The sequence below is a fragment of the Tympanuchus pallidicinctus genome, unplaced genomic scaffold, assembly GCF_026119805.1.
Source record: "Tympanuchus pallidicinctus isolate F22 unplaced genomic scaffold, pur_lepc_1.0 scaffold2, whole genome shotgun sequence".
Classification (NCBI taxonomy): Eukaryota; Metazoa; Chordata; class Aves; order Galliformes; family Phasianidae; genus Tympanuchus; species Tympanuchus pallidicinctus.
The window spans coordinates 43,338,788-43,359,815 of NW_026294721.1; the positions used below are offsets into that span (position 1 = coordinate 43,338,788).

Here is a 21,028-nt window from a genome sequence, read left to right on the forward strand (position 1 = left end):
TGGGCGGAGCGGGGCCGGCGCCGCCCGCCCCCAAGGCACCTGCGCTGCCCGTGGAGCCGCACTCCCGGCCTGCGGGTCGGGCTGACGCGAGGGCGTCTTTCGGTAATGGCTCTGTTGCCTCAGAGAAGGGCCGCTCCTGCGGGAGGCCGGTCCCGAGCACAGGGCGGGCAGCGCGCTGAGGTGTGGTTCCCGCCCTCGGACAAAGGTTGCCTGGTTGCCGACGCCTCATAAACACGGCTGTAAATGTGTTTCTCCATCGGTGCTCCACATCTCCAGCGTGAGGACCCCGCTGCTCCCTGTGCTGGAACTTGCTGTCTCGAGGCGCACACGGAAGCACTGAGCAGCTCGCCTGCTCCCCGTGGCCCTGCCGGCACAGCCTTGCTGCACACCTCCCGGCAAAGCTGGCCTAGCAGTAAAGCCACAGAAAAGATCTTCCCACGTTCGGCAGACACAAGTGATGCTTTGCTTCCTGCACAAAATCACAGAATCACAGGAGTTGGAAGGGACCTCCAGAGATCCCCAGCCCAATCCCCCCCTGCTGGAGCAGATCCCTGCAGCAGGTCACACAGGAAAGCCTCCAGGTGTTCTGAGTATCTCCAGAGAAGCAGACTCCATGACTGCACTGGGCAGCTGTTCAGTGCTCTGTCACCCTCGCAGGAAACTTCTTCCTCATGTTTGTATGGAATTCCTGCGTTCCAATCTGTGCCCGCTGCCCTTGTCCTGTTGCTGCACAGCACAGAACAGAGCCTGGCCCCACCCGCATGATTCCCACCCGTTAGATATTGATAAGCACTGATCCGATCTGCTCTCAGCCTCCCTCCTGCAGGCTGTACAGCCCCAGCTCCCTCAGCCTTTCCCCATGCAAGAGGTTTTCCAGGCCCCGATTATCTTTGTTGCCCTCCGCTGGACTCTGTCCAGAAGTTCCCCGTCCTTCTTGAGCTGGGGAGCCCAGAACTGGGCACAGTGCTCCAGATGTGGCCTCATCGTGGAAGAGCAGAGGAGGAGGATCACCTCCCTCACCCTGCTGGCCGCATTCTTTGCAACGCACCCCAGGATCCCACTGCCCTTCTTGGCCACAAGGGCACACTGCTGGCTCATGGCCAACCTGCTATCCACCAGGACACCCAGGTCCTTATCCACAGAGCTCCTCTCTAGCAGGTCAGCCCCCCATCTGTTGGCACCGATGTGTGCAGGTATTCCTCCCCAGGTGCAGGACATGCCCCTGCTGAACCTCATCGTGTTCCTCTCTGCTCAACTCTCAGCCTGTCCAGGTCTCTCTGAATGGCAGCACAGCCTTCTGATGTGTTAACCACTCCTTCCAGCTTTGTATCATCAGCAAACTTGCTGAGGGTGCACTCTATCCCTTCATCCAGGTCATTGATGAAAATGTTGAACAAGACCAGACCCATAAAGCAAATGCTTACATCCCATTCAGGATGAGCAGCCACCTCCTAAACTGTGAAAGGGAAAAGATTCACCTAGAAAAACTCAGAGGAGAAAATATTTCTTTAGCAAATGGACTAATGCAATGATAACAGCAAAAGCTAACCAGCAGAGACAGAAAGCCAAAGTTATTAATGAATGGAGAGCAGATGAGTGCAAGAGCATGAGTCACTGCATTTGGGGATAAGGAAGAGAGGGAGCACCTGAGCAACTGGTGACAGTGGGGTGACAGCGTGAACAATCCGATGGGCAGGGCCATGAAGAGAGAGAATTAAAAACAAGAACCAGGTGCCAGAAGGATTAGATGGGCACATGAGCCCAGTCTTCCTTTTTTCTTGTCTCTGAGCTGTGACAGCAAGGCACAGAGATGACACAAGATGAGCGAGGGCCAGGGCTGCAGGCAGAGCAGTGGGACTGGCAGCTGAATGGTCGGGGCTGGCAGCAGAATAGTCTGGCTGCTCCTGGAAGCCCAGTACACACCCTCAGCTTGCAGTACCCTGAGTCTCAGCTGGTTGGACTGGTCGGGTAGGAATCCTCCTCTCTGCTGCTCAGGATCCTGTGGGGCAATGAGCCGCTTTGCCTGGAATGTAACATTACTTCTCTGGAGTGTTTTTGTGTTTTCACAATGTGTGGTAGGAACTGCCACATTCTTCACACAAAGAGACATCGGCATGCCTGCCAACAGCCCTTCTGATATACCAATATTATTGTGGATCTCATGTACAAGTGAAGTATCAATGAAGAATTCTCAACTAGAGTCCTCAGAAGTTCCTGCTGCCGGGCCTTTGCCTCTCACATCCATTCAGTGACCAAAAGCTGCTGGCGAACAAACCAAAGCCGGGTGCTTGGGCCCAGTGCTTTCCACAACAGAGGCACCCGGCGTGTCCCCATGCTCAGCCCGTGTATCGGATAAGGTGCAGAGCGCACCACAGCCACGCTGCGCCGAGCAGCAAGCGGCTCCGCGCTGTCTCTATGCTCTGCGTACAGAAGGGGGAGCGCTCTGCAGGCAGACACACAATGAAGTCCCTACACTGCCAGAGTTACATAATCCCTGTGTGAAAACGCGTGCATGAGCTGCATGCAGAGCCCTGCTGGGAAGGCAGTCTGCGAGGGGCTGCTGCAGCCTCTGCTGACTACCACCGAGCCCCTTCTGCAGAGGGCAGCGGAGCAGATCAGCCCCCTTCCTTTCACAGCAAGAGCAGCCTGAAGGAACCGGCCCCTGGCAGCTGTGAGGCTGAGGAACAGAACCGACCAGGCCTGGAATGTTGCTTTGAGATTTACACCTCCTTCACACAGGGGAGCCCAACTGCTGGAACTCTTGGAATCAGAAATTATTCACAGCTTTTGTCTTGTTGAAATTGATTCCTACTTATACACAGAACAGTGGAGACGTGGAAAATGTCAGTACCCACTGCTCAGCATCAACGGCAATGTCACACGACGTCAGCAACAGCACTGTGTCCCACAGGTTGTAGCAATTATAAACAGCACTGTAAGATGTTGCATGTAATCAATTTGCAATCTTTTCCTTATAGAGAAATATAGAGAGGAAAACAGAGCAGTCACACAACACCCCCAGAGTTTGAACTGCATAGAGCATGGCGAGCCCATAGCACAGGTGCTCCCGCACCACAGGGACTGCACCGAGCAGCACTGGGACTGCATGGGGAAGTGCAGCGCCTGCGCTTGGTGCTGCCTGGGGAGTGAACACAGCTGGATTCCAGGCCTGGAGCTCGGTGTCGCACAACCTGAGTGCTCCCAGGTGAGTCCTCCTCTCAAACAGCACAAAGCAAAACAGCATGGAGTCTCTATTCTCCCTCTAAATGGATACAATATGAACTCTAACTCTTGTCTTGTTGGTGTTAACATGTGCTGACAGACAGCAGTGATTTGCCAAGGCATCCTGAATGGAATATAAGCATCCATATTTTACTAATTTAAGTCCACTGACAGCGCTGAATTGTTCTGTGTTGAGCTAACACGCCAAGTAAGCTGTTTGCATTCGCTAGTCTGGCAGTGAAACGTCACAGTCTGTGTAGTATTTGTGCCTGAGAATTACGTGCTTGGAGCTTGCACACTCAAACTTTATGAAGTAGGGACAGCTGTATGCCAAATCACACACACAAAAAAACCCCAAACTAACAATCAAAAATCCAGGGAAGCAAAGTGGCTGTGATGCCTCCAAACAAAGCACAGAAGAGTGAGGACCTTCAGCAGGTAATCGCCAGGAAGACGTGGCTGCAGGAAGCTGTGTCCCACCTGCACAGGTCCAGGTGTGGAGCAGCACACAGATCTTCCTTCCATGCCACAATTCCCAGGATGTCATTTCTTTTTCCCAAAAGATGTTTCAGACATGATGGCTGCTTGGCAAACCACTGCTGTTTTCCTCCAAAATTCACTCTGGAACTTGTTGCAGCTGCCTGAACACGCCATGCATTTGCAACACATCCTTCCCACATACATTCCCATGCACTGCAGGCTGTATAACCACGCAGAGCCGGTGTTTTACCGCAAACATCTGCGTGGAACACTGAGTGACAGGCTATGCCTTTCCACCCAGGCTATGTGCAGCCTGATTTTTGGCCGTTTCTGGAATATAACTGACTTCTGCCATCCAGCAGTCTCATCTCACGGGACAGACAGAGCCTCACCAGGGGTACGCACTGTAAGCGGCGGGCAGCCGGCAGCAAGCACGGAAGGCAAAAGCTACAGCCACGCTGCGGATGGCCACCCCGTGAAGCCCTGCGCTCGGGGGGCCGAACGGTGCCTCTGGTGCGCGGCCGAGGGCCGTGACCGCCTCCCAGAGCCGCGGCGGGATCGGCACCCGCGGAGAGATCGGTACCCGAGGAGCGATCGGTACCCGCGGAGCGCTGCGCCCTTCCCGGCAGCACAGCAGCCCCTGGCGGCACCGGGCGCGCTCGGCGTCGGGGACGCACAGGGAGCGGAGGGCTCCGTGTTGCGTTCCGCGCCGCAGCGACGGGAGCGAGACGTCTTAAGAAAGCGTGGCGTTACGGACTGTGCTGCTGCGAGCGAATTTTCTTTATGACCTGAATCGGATGTTTTAATCAATGCAGCCCTGTCAGCCTCGGACGCGACGAAAAATGCTGCAATGTGGTTTTCTAAAAGCCATAAAAACATGCACATAACGAGAGCTGCCGCCACTTCCTCCCTCCCGTCCCCATTTGGACCATCGATATAACGATCTCCGGTTCCCCGACGCCCCGGGAGCACCGTGTGCCAGCAGCTTCTGAGCAAAGCTCTGCGGTCCCATTTCCATGGGGCCCGATGCCCCGAGGTGCCCTCGCCGTGCGTACGTTTTTCCCATCGAGCCAAAGAGACTACAGAAGCGCAACAGCACGGCCAGTCACATTTCCACACATTTTTGCTGTCCGCGTGAAACCAAAGTGGAGCCACGCTGGTTCGTCTGTTTGTTTGTTTCCGACTTTTTCATTTTTTTTTGTTAGTCCGTAACAGTTTCTCACAGTAAACGTACAAAAGCTATAGAAAGTCTTTGCTCCCCTCGCAGTGTGGGGCCTTCCCGCTCTGCTCACCGGCTCTCCCCCAGTAGGGGTCAGTCCGGACCAACAGAAGGAAAAAGGATTTCTGCTGCAGCTCCCGAGCGCCGTCCGGGCCGGGGGGGGGGGGGAGGGGGGGGGGGGGGGGGGAGAGTCGCTAAGGAAGGGGCTCCCCAAAGCCCCGCGTAGGGCACTGTCCCGACTGAGCCCCCCGGAGCCCGGGGATGGGGACATGGAGCAGGGGGACCGCAGCCGAAGTCCCGGCTCCGGCCATTCGTTGGGGCTTTGCTTCAGTTTGTGCCTAGCGAGAGTGGAGACACGTTGGCACTTCGTGTGCGGAATTTTAATTCTAATTTTATTATATTTTAGTGTATTGTTGGCTCTCATTTTTGTAGCCCTAGCAGAGATTTCCGCTTCCACATCTCCATTAAACGTCTGATTCATTCTCTTGGCTCCCTGTAACGCCTCACAGCCACATCACTGAAGCAGCGGCGTTCTGCATTAGAGAAATATAAGCCCGGGTGCCTATTAACCTATTAACTATTTTTAATGAGCTCGCTCTGCTTCTCGGCCGCTCCGCATTTGGGAGGAAGCAGAAGGCGCAGGAGAGGCCACGCACAATCCCTCAGCGTTGGTCCCGCTGCAGGCAGCCCTGCGGCATCATCACCATTTTGTCATAAAGGGCATATTTGCAACGTGAATTACGGGCGAGAGTAAAAATTCAAAAAATTAAAATCTCGACGGCGTTTGTACGTTCTGTGCTCAGTTTCGGTAATCAGACCTTGAAGACTTGTTGGAATTAGCACACGGCAAAGCACTGGCAGATCCCAGCTCGGTCCTTTCCCCGGCACGAGGAGGACCACGAACCACCCGGTGCCCGCACAGTGCCCGAATGCCGCCCGGCACTCTCAGGAGGCCGCTGGAGAAGAGCAGGCGGTGACGGCGGAGCGCTGCGTGCGCCGAACAAAGCGGCCGCTCCTCTGAGGTTCCCCCGGGCCCCGAGCTCTCCGCTCCAGGCAGCCGCGGCGGTTCCCGAAGAGCCGCGCTCGTCGTGCGCCCATAAACAGACCGCAAAACGAAGAGAACAGCGGGCGGCACCCGGGGACCCCGTTCTAACGGGCCGTGGCACGGAGGTGCCGCTCTGTTCCTTTTCTTCCCGCGTCCCTGTGCTAAGTGCCAAACGCGGCAGCAAAGCCCCGCGGGTCGCTCCCGGCCGCGCCGCTCCCGCCCGCCTCTCCCTTCGCCTCCCGGCCCCGCAGACCCGAACGGGTCGGGCCGGGCCGAGGCTGTTCCCTCCTGGCTGGGGCTGCCCGGGGACGGCGGCGGTGGGAAGGGCCGGACCCGGGGCAGCGCCGCGGCTTCGATCTGAAGGTCGGAGCGGGGAGAGGTTGGGACGGGAGGAGGAGAAACGAGAACGGGGATGAACGGGGAACGCGGAAAGTAGAAGGCAGAAAAGAGAGAGAGAGAGAGAGAAAAGGAAACAACAAACAAACAAACAAACAAAGACGGAAAAAGAAAAAAAAAATCTGAAAAAGAAAAAAATAGGAAAATGAAAAACAAAAAAAAAGAAAGAAAAAAAAAGAGAAAAAAAAAGGAAAAGAGAAAAAGAAGGAAAAGAAAAAAGGCAAAAGAAAATAGAAAAAAAAAAGGAGGGTAAAAAAAAAGAGAAATCGAGAAATGGAAAGATAAAGCAAAAAGGAGAAGAGGAGCAGAAGGAAAAAGGGAAAGAAAAAGAGAAAAAGAACGTAAAGAACGAAGGAAATGGGGGGGGGGGGGGGGCGGGGAGGGGAAGGGAAGGAAATAAAGGAGAAAGAGAAAAAAAAAAAAGACAGAGGAAGCCTGAGAGAAAGGGAGAGAACAGAAAGAAAATAAGAGAAGAACATGACAAAGAGGAGGAGAGGAGAGGAGAGGAGAGGAGAGGAGAGGAGAGGAGAGGAGAGGAGAGGAGAGGAGAGGAGAGGAGAGGAGAGGAGAGGAGAGGAGAGGAGAGGAGAGGAGAGGAGAGGAGAGGAGAGGAGAGGAGAGGAGAGGAGAGGAGAGGAGAGGAGAGGAGAGGAGAGGAGAGGAGAGGAGAGGAGAGGAGAGGAGAGGAGAGGAGAGGAGAGGAGAGGAGAGGAGAGGAGAGGAGAGGAGAAGGGGAACGGGAGGGGAAGGGGGAAGGGGGAAGGGGGAAGGGGGAAGGAAAAGGAAAAGGAAAAGGAAAAGGAAAAGGAAAAGGAAAAGGAAAAGGAAAAGGAAAAGGAAAAGGAAAAGGAAAAGGAAAAGGAAAAGGAAAGGAAAGGAAAGGAAAGGAAAGGAAAGGAAAGGAAAGGAAAGGAAAGGAAAGGAAAGAAAAGAAAAGAAAAGAAAAGAAAAGAAAAGAAAAGAAAAGAAAAGAAAAGAAAAGAAAAGAAAAGAAAAGAAAAGAAAAGAAAAGAAAAGAAAAGAAAAGAAAAGAAAAGAGAAAAAGCCAGCGGCGGCGGGCCGAAGACAGAAGTTGGCCGCCGGGGCGGAGCGCAGCCCCCCCGACCCGCTCAGCTCGGCCCGGCCCGGCCCGTGCGCTCAGCCCCGCCCGCCGCTCCGCCCCCGCCCGCCGCCGCCGCCGCCGCGCCCGCTGCCGGCCGAGCCCCGCTAAAGGAGGCAGGAGCGGGGCGGCGCGGCAGTGCGCCCGGAGCTGCGCCCCGAGCTGCGCCCCGAGCCCGCAGCCGGCGGCGGGAGGCGGAGCGGGAGGCGGAGGCGGCGGGTCGCGGCCGGGATGCGGGGCCCCGAGGAGGACGAAGGGGCGGCTCGCGGGGCCCCCGCACCGCTTTGAGCCCGCGGCCGGCCCGAGCGTCCCTCCCTCCCGCGGGGCCGTCCGCGCGTCGCAGCGCTCCCTCCGGCCGCGCACAGCGCTCGCGGGGCGGCCGCCGCGGCGCAGCCCCGATGCCCGGCGGGGCGGCGGGGCCGCCGCTCGGGCGCGCAGCCGCTCCCCGCTGAGAGCCGCGCTGGATGCGGGGGACGGGCGGCGGGGCCCCGCGGCGCTAGGGCCCGCCCGGGGCGGCTCGGCGGCGGCGTCGGCCGGCGGGCGGCGGGGCGATGCTGGCGCTGGGGCAGACGGACGGCGCGCCCCGGCAGGGCGCCTTCCTGCTGGGCAGCCCGCCGCTGGCCGCCCTGCACAGCATGGCCGAGATGAAGGCGCCGCCGTACCCCGCGTACCCCGCCGGGCCCTCCTCCGCCTCCTCTTCGCCCGCCTCCGCCTCCGCCTCGCCCTCGCCGCCGCTCGGCTCCCCCGGCCCCAAGGCCGCCGGGCTCTCGGCGCCGCTCTCGGCCGCCACCCCGCACGGCATCAACGACATCCTGGGGCGGCCCTCCGCTCCGCCGCCCACCGCCGCCCCGCCGCCGCCCGCCGGCCCCGCCGCGCTGCTGGCCGCGCTGCCGCGCTTCGGCAGCCTCAGCCCGCCGCCGCCGCCGCCGCCGCCGCCCGCGCTCTACTTCGGCGCCGCCGCTGCCGTGGCCGCCGCCGGGCGCTACGCGAAGCCGCTGGCAGAGCTGCCCGGGCGAGCGCCCATCTTCTGGCCAGGCGTGGTGCAGGGCCCGCCCTGGAGGGACGCCCGCATCGGCTGCGCGCCGCGTGAGTACCGCGGGGCCGACCCGGGGACGCGCGTCCCGAGCGGAGCGGAGCGGCGCAGAGCGTAACGCGCGCGTGTGTTTCCCCCTCCGGCAGATCAAGGCTCGATCCTGCTGGACAAGGACGGCAAGAGGAAGCACACGCGGCCCACCTTCTCCGGGCAGCAGATTTTCGCTCTGGAGAAGACTTTCGAGCAGACCAAGTACCTGGCGGGCCCCGAGCGGGCGCGGCTCGCCTACTCGCTGGGCATGACCGAGAGCCAGGTGAAGGTGAGCTGGGTGGCCCGGGGGGGGCGGCCCGGGGTCGGCGGCGGGGCCGCGCGGTGACGGCGCGGGGCCGCAGGTGTGGTTCCAGAACCGGCGAACCAAGTGGCGGAAGAAACACGCGGCCGAGATGGCGACGGCCAAGAAGAAGCAGGACTCGGAGACGGAGCGGCTGAAGGGCGCCTCGGACAACGAGGACGACGACGACGACTACAACAAACCCCTCGACCCCAACTCGGACGACGAGAAGATCGCGCAGTTGCTCAAGAAACACAAACCGGGCGCCGGGGGGCTGCTGCCGCACCCCGCCGAGGGCGAGGCCTCCGCGTAGTCCCGCGCACATGTACAGATGTATTTTTCTACGCCCCGAGCGGCCGGAGCCGGACTGCGGGCTCGCGTTCTCGTACGGTCGCCGGATGCGGCTTAGCCGGGCCGGACCGCGGCGTTGTTATGGTAGGGTCGCCGGCGGCGGGGCCACCTGTTGAAGGCTCTTTGTAAATAGCCCGCGGTCCCGGCTGTGAATAGCGCCCGTGTACGATACCTTCGTTTTGTTTTTTGTACGGCCGCCGGGCCCCGCGGACTGGGGGGGACTGCCCGCATGGCGCCGGGGTGCGGAGCCCGAGGCCGTGCCGTAAAGGAGGCGAGAGAAAGAAACCCCAACTGAGCGGAACTGGTGCTGGTGGGAATTGGCGCAGCCGCTTTGAGGCGGAATATAAAAATCCATTTAGTTGCTGTCATTGAATTTAAGGTGTGTTTTCCTTTTGTATCATACAGAATACTATAGAATGTAAATTGTTTTCTTCTTTTTTTTTTTTTTTTAAGCTAATAACGATGATCTATCGTGACATAGCGTCTTAACCTTTATTAATTTATATTAAAACCAATTCGGTTTGTAAAGAGAAGGAAAAGCCCTTTGCAAGCCCCGTTCGATGTAATGCACTTTCTGTTCGCAAACAAAACAACGATAAAACCAATTAAACCCTTCTCCCGCCGTCTGCTGCCTTCATCGGGGGTACGGAGCCAAAGGAAGAGTGCGGGGGGGAGGGGGGCAAAGGGGAGCACAAAAGCACAAATGCGCGGCCGAGCACGGAGAACGGCGGGAGAGGAAACGCAGCGCAGCCGGCGCTGTGCCCGCCGCCCCGGGAGCAGCACGGGATGGAGCGCGGCCACGGCCCCGGGGCAGAGTCCTGCCGGCCCATCGCGTCGGGCTGTAGTCCATGCCCGTGCCGTGCCATTTGGGTATTGCTCGGAGATTTTTTTTTTTTTTTCTTTTTTTTTAATCATTATGAAAGTGCATTCTTTTTAATTCGCCGCGGTAAAATACGAGCCCCGTTGTTCAAAAATTATAGCGACTGTTAGAGTAACGTACGGGCGCCGCGCTCTCACCGAATAAAAACCTACGGAGAAAGCGGCGGGGTCACGGCGGGGAGCAAACGCTCGGCCAAATGGGCACGCATCGCCCATCCCGCACCCCACACCCCAAATCCAGCACGTAATGAGGGCCATCCCAACACCCCCCCACCCCCCCTCCGCCGCCGCCGCCCGGTAATTGAGCAGATCTATTAACTTGTTACACTAGATTTGTTTAAAGAGACTATTACACAGTCATTTAATCAATTTGTTCCACTGGAGGTCCTGACTTATGAGACACTCGCCGTATGATTCCTTAATGACTGAATTAATTTGTTTTAATAAAACCAACATTGTGTACGGGCGCGTTTCGAGAAATGCCATTTCGGAGGCGCTTCCCCCGATTCGCTCTTCTCTACGGTTTGTCAAAGTCCGGAGCCGCCGTCATAAGCCGCACGGACGGGGTATTTTTCTTTTTTATAGCGTCATTAATTTAATATGGATCATTAGTTCTTTATACACACGCATGTTCTGACAAATGTACCCAATGAATAATGCACCTAATGCGTTCGGGCTCAAATGCATCACGCCGTAAACAGAAACCGACGCTCGGATTGGCACCGGAGCGGGACGGGGCGGCGGTACCGAGCGGAGCTCCGCGGCTGCGGGGAAGGGAGCGGAAGGGAGCTGGGAACGGGACGGGTGTGCCGAGGTGCGGCTGCCGAAATGCTCGCGTAAAGTTAACGGCGGTACGTGGCAGGGTCACAGGGCCAATCTAGGGTCGTTTGAATTCCGCCCGGGGGTTAATTAGATCACTGCATTAAAGCAGAAATAGACTATCCCCAACTATCCCCTAACGACCGCAGGCAGGTTTTTTTTTTTTTTATATACGTATATAGATATACCTCCTCGTCGCTCCCCTTATGAGTAGGATACAGGATGAGTATCAGCAACGAAATCCTGCCGTCAGTTTCTCAAATCACGACAGAGCGCGGCTCCGGCCCAACGCGGCCTTCGGGCCGTGTCCCTCCTCCGCCACTTTCGGGGCCCCGCACCCCGCGTTCCCCCGCTCCATCCCCGCCCCACGCACACGGCCGCCGTTTCCCAGGCTGGGGAGCGGCGGCCACCGCGTCCCCCACGGGCGCGGAGTTCCACGGTTCAACGGGTGCGAGCCCTCGGAGCCCGCAATCCCAAATTATCCCGTCCGGAAAAGATGCTCCCGGGCCGGTAAATATCACCGAGCTCTGCTCGCAGAGAGGCAGCTTTAGTGAGGAAAACGAGGGGAGAGGAAAGCGGAGCAGAATCGCCGGCTCGGAGCGCCGAAGCCCGGAGCCGCCTTCCCCTGCTCTGGGGCCGACTTTTCTCTGGATGGAGCTGTTCCGCTGCGCGTCGGGGAGGCGGCAGCCTCGGTGCCTTCAGCTCCAGGAAACCCGAACCCGGCCGCAGCCTCTCAGCCCGCACCGCCTGGGTGATCCCTCCCGAGCAACTTCCCTAGGCGAGACCTTCAGCCGCTTTGCCTACGGGGCAAAGCTTCGCTCTGACAGAGAGACGCATTCCCGGCAAACGTTTCTTTGCAAAGGCAAATTCCTAATCGGTTTCACATCTGCAGTTCACGGCGCGCTGTACCGCCGGGCTGGGAATCAGGGCTCGTATCGATTGTCACACTGGGGGCACGGGATGTGTCACCCACACGCTGGAATAACGCTCTGTGTTACATTTCCAACAACGCCAGCCCCTCACAACGATTGCCAAAGAGTTTTAAATCTATCTGTTCCCCTCTTTCGCTTTTCCACAGGAGCGGGGCTGGATCTCTTAGGAAGCAGGGCGATGCACCGGCACAGCCGGGGATCGGAGGGCAGAAAAGTATGGAACAAGAGCTCTGGAGCCCACGTGCTGGGCAGAACTGCAGAAACCACCCCGGTCACTAACGAGATTTCTGTAATAACAGCAGGAAGCAACAACAGCACCGTGGCACACAGTGAGAGAACGACAGCAGGAACTCCCTGAGAGTAGCCGCTTCTTTAGGTCTGTCCCGATACCCAGCACTGCTGCTGCGAGCTGGACTCGGTGATCCCCACGAGTCCCTTCCAACTCGGGCTGTTCTCTACGTCTATGAAAGCAGGATTAGCTATTTACAACTGGGAAAAGGCTGTATGGAATTATTACTTCTAATAGTTCCACCAGCTTTGTGAGGAGGGTTTCATTCATTAGGGAGCCAGGGAGGCTGCCTCGCCCCCATCTTTAGCAGAATGCAGTTTATGGGCAACGGGGAAGAAGAACTCGCCGGACACTCTTCCCGTCCAGGCCCCACAGAAGTACTTCTGGAACGCATTTCCCAAAATCTCACTGAATCCCGCATGTCTGAAACATGGGACAGTCTGGGTGCAACAGCCAAGAACTGACTGAGCAACACAAAGCCCTGTTAGCAGAACCGCCCTCGCCCCACGGTGCCACCGGAGCATCCGAGCAGCGATTCCTTTCCATGACAACATCTTCCACGTTCTGGCAGAGTTCTGGCAGGGAAGAAAAATCCTCCAGTCTAAGACACACGTAGATAGGATAAACGTACACCTAACACATATCTAAAACCAACCTTTACACATCTGAGCACATCCTTGCACACATTTTATTAGAATAGCTGTTAACTGCCTGAGGTCCCCGAGGAGGCCACCAGAAAGACTGCTGGGGCCCTGCTGAGACCCAACAGAATACCTGGGCTGGCTAAGGTGCTCTGGAGCTGTGTGAATCAGAAGGAAAACAGCTCCCCCTACCCATTTTATTAGAAGGCAATAAAATCTGGTGGTGTCTCATTAAATTTAATGAGCCTTCATAAAATAACCATTATGCCGTTGGAGGTAATGAAAAGAATAACTATGACGGTTAGTAAATAAACCAGCAAGGGGGATGCTGTTCGATGTCCCAGATACCCACAGGGTGCCACACTGGTAAATAACTCTCAGAGTAAACTCCGCTCCTTTGCACCCTTCTGCATTCTCCCCTATCCCAGTGCTGGGCACTTCTTCCTTCCCACATGACATCTGTGCACTCAGCGCAGCAGCATTTGTTCTTACGGTGCTGTAGGCTACGTAGGTAACTGCCAGCACTAAATGTACTGCTCTGAAGCTTCTTTTAAATCTGTGCTCACTTCTGAACATGTCACTGCAGAGGTTTTGAGGACAAACTCCTCATTTGGAGTAAGTATATGCACATGTTCATATCACAACGACAGATGAATGAGGATCTCAAATCACAGTCCAAATTCCAGGTCTTCCTTCTCCAGCACAAAATACCCAAGTGCTGGAGCTCCCTTTGCCCAAGGTTTTTGTATGAACGCATCACACGGTTGTTTTTCTTCCACACAGATGCTAACAGGGATGGTTATCTTCCTGAGACTCACACTGCCCTGCTGCTGCTTCCCTCTCAGCCTGAGGGATGAGCCCTCTGCCTGATTCACCAACCTCTCCTGAGCAGAGTGGGTGATACTGCTATTTTATGGGAGAAGCAATGCAATTTTTGTCGAATTATAAATATTGCAGCCCTACTCCTTCCCCCTCTCCCCCAACTCTCCCCGCCGCAGCAGTTCCCGAAGACATGTAAACCTATAGTGTTATTGCTCCCTAATCTAGCCGAGGGGATGAAATGGTGCCAAAACTCGCACTGCAATTTCATCAGCATATTCATGAGTCGCACTTTTGCAGTGTTGCAGAAACAACACAAATTGGTTTGTGAATTGTGAACTCCCCCTTCTTCCTCACCGCCTTTTTCTTCAGAATGGCAAATTGAGGATTAGCGAGGCGAGCGCGGGTGGGTGACTTTGGGACCCGACAGCTGAAGTTTGTTCGTGTACCTCTCTGCCTTCCACCCTGTTTTCTCCCCTCGGCCGGCACTGCTTAACAGAGGAGCAGGGATCGGGGCTGCAGACCCATTCTGAAGGCTGGATGTGAAGCACATCCTGCACGGCAAGCTTTCATGTGGAGCTTGATTTAATTTTTCTGCAGAAAGATCACTTTAGACTTGCATTGTTCCCGTGAAATAATGAAACGTTACTGATTTAATTAGAGCTCAGTTTTTCAGCCTGTGCTTTCTATATTGTTGAAATTGTGTTTAGTGTGGGACAAACCTATCAATAGATAAAGCAATTTAAAAGACACAGCCACAGAATATATTCTCTTCTCCTTTCCCTTTGCCAGTTTCAATTCATTGCTCAATTTGAAGACGGAAACAATATTTGTCAAAGAGTACCTGACACATGAATTCCACAACACAAAAAAAAAAAAGGCAGAGAAAGAAAGATAAAGAAAAAAGAAAAGAAAAAAAAAGAAAAAAGCTCCCTGCATCTCCTGCTTGTGTGCTTAACCCATTGATGGTACAATATACAGATAATCCAATCTGCTCTCAAAAACAAGGCTTGCACAGTTACACTACTTCACAACGGTTCCTTTAAACTCGATAGCTTTCTTGTATTTTCTTTTTCCTTTAACTGAGACACCGCTCTGAGGTGTTATGTCTGGGTCCTCGGGGTTCAGAAAACCCCTGAGGATGCCCCAGGACAAAGCAGCACAGGGCAGCGCTGTGCCCGAGAGCAAGGCAGGATCAGTGCCTCGCTCCAGGCTAAACTCCCACCAAATTGGGATATCAGCATTTTGCTCATTCTGGGAAAACAAAAACAAAACAACCTGGAATATAGGTTTTGTCATTCAATTACCTGCTGATTCCTTCCCCTCAAGGCAGGTGAGAAACAATCAGGGAACACCAGTTGGACACACAAGCCCTACCAGACAACCAACACAAAGTCTCAGTTCCCTAACACATACTTGAACACAAAGTGTGTTTTTATCTCAATTTGAGGCACACTGACTGAAAGCCACCTTCACTTGCATAATGTACACAGCAAACTTAGTCCAAAAGAACAAAATCCAGAAGAGAAAATCCTTCAGAATTCACAGCCTTGATTCAAGGGTACATTGTAGATATATAGTACGTCACCTCTAATGTCATACCCAGTAGCAGAGTGGCAGATTTGGAAAATAACTTATCCTGTGCAACAACAACTGCACCAGTTTTGCGTCGCTGCTGGAGCTGTTAGATTTGCTTACCGACTCCCAGAGGGACTAAGGAGGGCTTCTGTAGGGTGAAGCTTTTTTTCACTGTCCTGTTTTCTGTAAAGGAAAGACGACTTCCCAAGTGATCTGACATCCACCCTTAAATTACTTCCCAGTGCAGAGTATCCGTATCTGCGCTGGATAGTAGGAGACTGCTCGTTTCTCATATTGATTTACACAAGGCAGGGTAGTGAACGTACAATTAATAGCTGACTTCATTGCAAGCCAGCTGTTAGCCCCATAATTTACAATGGTAACAGTTAAAGAATAAGAAGAATTATACTTGTAGAAACTGTATTTCTGTGTTTTAAAGATCAAACTCAACTTCCATTAGGGTTGGTAGAGATTCCTATTGACTGAAAACAATGCTGCGTCCTGACATGTGCAGCTGTGATTGTCACCTTTTATGGCAAGAGTAACTTGCATGGGACTTTGCATAAAAACAGGGAGTTTCTCCAAGCAAAACCTGGGGAAGATGAGCAACAACAACAGAAGTACCAGGCAGAAACGCACTGTGCTGACCCCAAGCCAGGTCTGTGTGCCTGATTTTGGCAATACAAGGTCCAACTCAGGCTCTGAGGTGCTTTGCACATGTTAACCACGACACCGAAATGCCAGTGGAAATACGGCCATTATGTTTTGCTCTAGAGAGACACTTGTGGATGAAAGGAGAGGGAACACAGCATTTCAGAGGTGTGTATGTGAACGTTTGCTCTGCAGAGCCTGTCCTCAAGTACGGTTTTGAGGAGATGGCAGCTCTGAGTCCTTGCTGGAAGCACTGGGTATTCCTCTGCCGTCTGCAGAAGGCAAACAAGCTCTCATTTTCCAGTTATTAAACCAAGCTGTGCTGAGTTGTTCCTTTTTGGACTACTAAGACAATGCATACTTTGTATTGATCCTGGTTATATATTGTCTGTGTGTATGTGACGAAATAAATCCCTGCAACACAGCCTAGCACTGCAGCTGACAGATGAATTTATTGACAGAGCCTTCCTCGATACACCAGGTCAAATTTTAAACAGCATTTCATTTGTTGATGCCCTTGAAGCTAAGGTATGATTTTTCTGTGTCACCCTATTGGGAACTAATACTGGAGGCTCACACATGAGGACTTTGTGTGTTTTCAACACACTGTCCACAGCTTCTGCAAACAGGACTAGGAAGTTAAATGCTACACGCTTTAAATAAAGAGGGTCTGATAACCTAAAGGTGGCCATTACTTCACACATTCTTTGCTCTGCTGTCACCAGTGCTGCAGGAAATATTTAGGAGATAAGAGAGGAATGCACCTTTCATGGGATTGAAGGTCAATGCCCCACTCTGGCAACCACACCTGGGAAAAGAGACCTGGCATGGTTTTGGCGGCTACAAGAACGTGGCAAAGAAAATCTAAACATCAAGTTCCACAAAACATGAGCCTGCGCCTACCTCGCTCCTCATTCCAGGTCTGTTAACGCGGAAGACAAAATGCCCTTAACCAGACTGAGCTGCAGGGCCTTCTAAAGCCGTCAGTTGTTTAAACACGTTCTGCCGCTGCGTGCCTATTTCTGGATGTGGACGGGAAGGAAGATGAAGTCCTGCCAGGGAACATTGCAGAGCACCTGAGAGCCGAACATTTCTGGCCTTATGAGGTAGACTCAAAGGCACGGGACATCTTGCAGGAGCTCTGAAGGAGCGTCTGCACTTGGTGGCTCACCAAGCAAGGCATTTCCCAGCAGTTCAGTTGTTTCCGGCCAGGCCACAGCGACATGATGAGGGCATTCGTCAATGCCACTGGTTTGCACATCAGGATTAGCTTGCAGTACATCTTGGACTAAAACAGAACAAACCCTGGAAAGCCCGCCAGGAGCTGGGGAGAGGGCGCCTGCGTGTTTGCGTGGGCGCTCTCCATGGCTTACTGCTAGCATCCCGCCTTGGCGCGCTGCAGGGAACGGAGCCAAGCACAACAGCCAGAATAATAAACAGAAATTCCACACGATTACAAGAAAAGTTTCTCAGAGTTAATATTAGGATGAGCAGCACACTGGGTCACAGGCTGAATTAACCCAAAAAGAATGGGGTATGATTTTAAATAACTTTTCCAGTGCCTGACTACAGCTGAATGCTCCTACGATCCAGGGGAACATACGTATGTTCTTGCTGTACACGTTGTTATTTCTGCATGCTTTACAGTGTTGCTCATTAAAGAGCTTAAACCTCAATTATTTTCCTCATTGACCTTAAAGAAGAGATCGGTCTCCCCTCCTCAGGGCAGTGGGGATGCAAGGAATTTGAATTCAGCAGACAAGGAAATGAAGTCTCAGTGAGTACTTCCAAGGAGAGGAACTGAAGGTCACAAAAAGAGGCTGCAGGTAGGTCTTCCTATAAGAAGGGCTCTGCTCATCACAGTGTCAGAACTTAATATTCCACCTCTGTAAAAGGTTTCTGTTAAGATGCTTCCATCGTATTTCATTACAGCCAACTCATAAAAAGGACTGGAGAAGAGGAAGCTGGGCAAAGGAAGAACAAGCATACGACACTTTTCAAGCTTTCTGTGCCCCTGAGAGTAGAGAAGCTTAATCTTGGTCACAGAGAAGAGATAGCAGAGGTGCTGCACCAACAGGAGATGTTCCCACTGCGTATACAAAAGCTATTTGCAGGTTCATCTCAGAGAAACTTAGAATCATTAAGGCTGGAAAAGACACCTCTAAGATCATTCAGTTCAAAGTCAACCAACCCCCACCATGCCCACTAACCACGTCCCTCAGTGCCACATCTTCCAGGCTTCCTGAATATCCCCAGGGATGGTGACTCCACCACCTCCCTAGGCAGCCCATGCCAATGCACCACCACTCTTTCTGAGAAGAAACACTTCTGAATATCTAACCTAAACCTCCACTAGAACAACATAAGGCCATTACTTCTCATATCACTGTTAGTGGGAGAAGAGGCTAACCCCTACCATGCCAGAGTCTCCTCTCAGGCATGGCTCTATAGAGAGCCACAAGGCCTCCCCCAGCCTCCTCTTCTCAGACTAAACAATCCCAAGGGAAGCATCCATTTGAGCAAGAAAACGAGATGCCACATTCTTCCTCTTTCCAAGAGGGCTGAGACACTTTAGCATGGGTTTTATTATCATAATGATGATTCTAGGATTAAAAACTAGAATGGGGGGATTATCAAAGCAGATGAAGTTCCTTGCTACTGAGACTAATAGCATCAACTCAGAACATGAGATCTCATGTTACAGCTTGTGGCTTGTTTTTTGGATGTATTCATCCAGTTAATGGGCAGCAGACTTTTGCTTAGAAAAGTATGTGCTCAAAGCAAAGTTTTACTGTTTACTTTGTTATCCTCTATTAGGGGATTAGGTGCCTGTTCATTTTTTTAGCTGGAATCACGCTACTTTCTCTTTTGTTGATTGTTTTAGGTTCTTCACTGATCGTACTCCAGACATAAATTAGGGGCTTTGGAGCTTTTGAATGATTAAATAAATAAATAAATAAATAAATAACATGTGACTTAAGACTGCTTCCTCTCAGAGTTCACCCTTGGGTAAAGCGTGTGCCCACAATGGGCATGTCCTGCCATGGTTTCAACATCGTTTTTTTGTGAAGGCGCAATGACAATTTCAATAATGGTGTGCTCACCACTGGAAACCTGCCTGGTGTGCAACATCAAGGTATAAGGTAGGAGAGCTCCACCCCGCCCCTCACCTGTACCAAGGAGAGCTCATACACCCTGCTCCTCAGGTTACTCATTCCCAACAGATAAACTGCACCCACAGAAACTGAATCACAGTTTCTGTGGCTGTCACTCAGGCAGACGCTTGATCCCCTCCTAGCACTCCCTGATCCTGGCAGCTCTGCAAGGATCATACTTCCAGCAGACAAACTGTTCTTAAATAGCTTTCCCGACTGCATTAGGCACAAGCAGCACTTGCTTCTATTTTGGGCTTGCCAACCCTCACAGAAAGCCCTCCATGATTTCATCTGGATGCAGCCAACAGAGCTGCACAAGGACTTTAAAGGATTCCACAGAAGGCGCTCAACTGAGTATCTGACTTTTCAAAGCTGTTTCTGCCTAGCCCCAAATGTAATTTTAACACTCTACGGGGCAAGGTGTAAGCGTATGCGGTTTACCCACACTTCCTGCTAGGAGGGAAAATGAGAAAGGTTTTGCCCGAAGCTTTTTGTTGCATTATGTCACGCATTTTCCTGATGCTCTCCTCCTTTTCGAGATCGATTCCCTCCCAATGGCTGTTCCTATTCCAGCACGTTTCCACACGTATGTCCAATCGATCAGGGCCCACGCGTTCCCTAACAGGATGTTCTCCTCCTCACTGTCCGATGTTTATCTCTGCGTAACCGAATGGAAATGCCCAGAAAATTTACACGGGGTTTTGTTAATATTGTTTGCTTGCTTTGTTCTCCCTGCCAGCAACAGAAGAGTTGTCAGAAGTAATGTTTATAATAATTTAACGGATTATTTGCTTATTAGTTATTAATCATTCTGCCGCGGCTGGGGCCCGTGGTGGTGCTCCTCTCCTAGAACAGCGATTCTGATCTCAATTAGATTATGTCTCTCTCCTTTACCTCCCCATAAATCATTCCGGCAAACTGAAATTAACAGCTACTGGAGCGCATTAATAATCTGCCTCACACATTGGAAAATGCATTAGCCGGAACCCTCCCATCACTCTGACTGTTAAGCACATCATTTTGTTTATGAAATATAAACATTTCATGGAAGAGCTCTCACACATTTCTCCGGGCCTTGTGACAGCTAAAATGATTGCCCGCAATTGCCAGTCAGTCAAGCGCCCAAATAAAGTTTGTTTAAAGCCATGGCTCTGTGACCGCCCTATTTTCTCAGGCATTTAAAAGCCCAGATTTAAAATAAAATTCCTCTTTATCTGGGGAGAATAGAAAAAGAACATCTATAGGAGCTGCATGGTGACAGATGGACGGTTCGCAAAGGCTCTAGGTTTCAATACTTGGTTTTGCTTCACGTAAGAAGAAGCGCCGCCAAACTCTCTGCAAAATAAAACTCTGGAATAATTGGAGGATGATCTAATCAAAACGTTTAGTTTCTGACAAACTGACACTCAGCCCTGCATGCTGAGTAACGTTACACTTTAAACACTCGGTGCCCTATTACAAAGGGAGGTTCGAAGAAGAAACATACACAGTTCCATTTCAAAATGAAATAGGAAAATGCACCACATCAACAGCATCACCATGGTGCATTACGACTACACTGGACTTTCAGGGTGGTGTTCTTGCAAAGCAAAAGTCAGCTGGAAATTAAATGAGGCACCAGAGTCCTCACCGCTCAGCTCAGCAGCTTCATTTGACACCAGTTCTCAGACTGCCACCAGCTGGGGGAAGCCCTGGTCTCTGCCAGAGCATAGGCTGTGTTTCATCCTGAACAACTCTGTGCACCCTGCATGTAGTGATGGCACAACTATCCTAACCCAATAAATTCAGTGATCAGCGACTGCCAGGATGAAGATTGTAAAGGATCAATTAAGCAGCAAAAATCAGAGAATGTACCACTGAAATATAGGATCAACTCACATAGATGGTATATGTAGCACCAAGGAATTTATGCCCACATAGTTGTAATACAAAACTGAGTATCTATGGTACAGAGGAGAGCCCCACATGCTCTACAACATCCTAAAAGGAGGCTGTAGTGAGATGGAGGTCAGCCTCTTCTCCCAGGTAACAGCAACAGGATGAGAGGGAATGGCCTCAAGTTGTGCCAGGGAAAGTTTAGGTCAGATAT

The 21,028-nt window shown here is 52.8% G+C and overlaps 1 protein-coding gene across 1 annotated transcript; it reads left to right on the top strand.

The window, feature by feature from the left end:
- The first annotated feature begins 8,012 nt into the window (after positions 1-8,012).
- Positions 8,013-9,791, top strand: NKX6-1 (NK6 homeobox 1). Its single transcript, XM_052682020.1, has 3 exons — positions 8,013-8,547; positions 8,641-8,813; positions 8,887-9,791. Exons 1-3 carry the CDS (start codon positions 8,013-8,015, stop codon positions 9,136-9,138), a joined length of 960 nt encoding a protein of 319 aa, XP_052537980.1. The 3' UTR covers positions 9,139-9,791.
- The last annotated feature ends 11,237 nt before the right edge of the window (positions 9,792-21,028 follow it).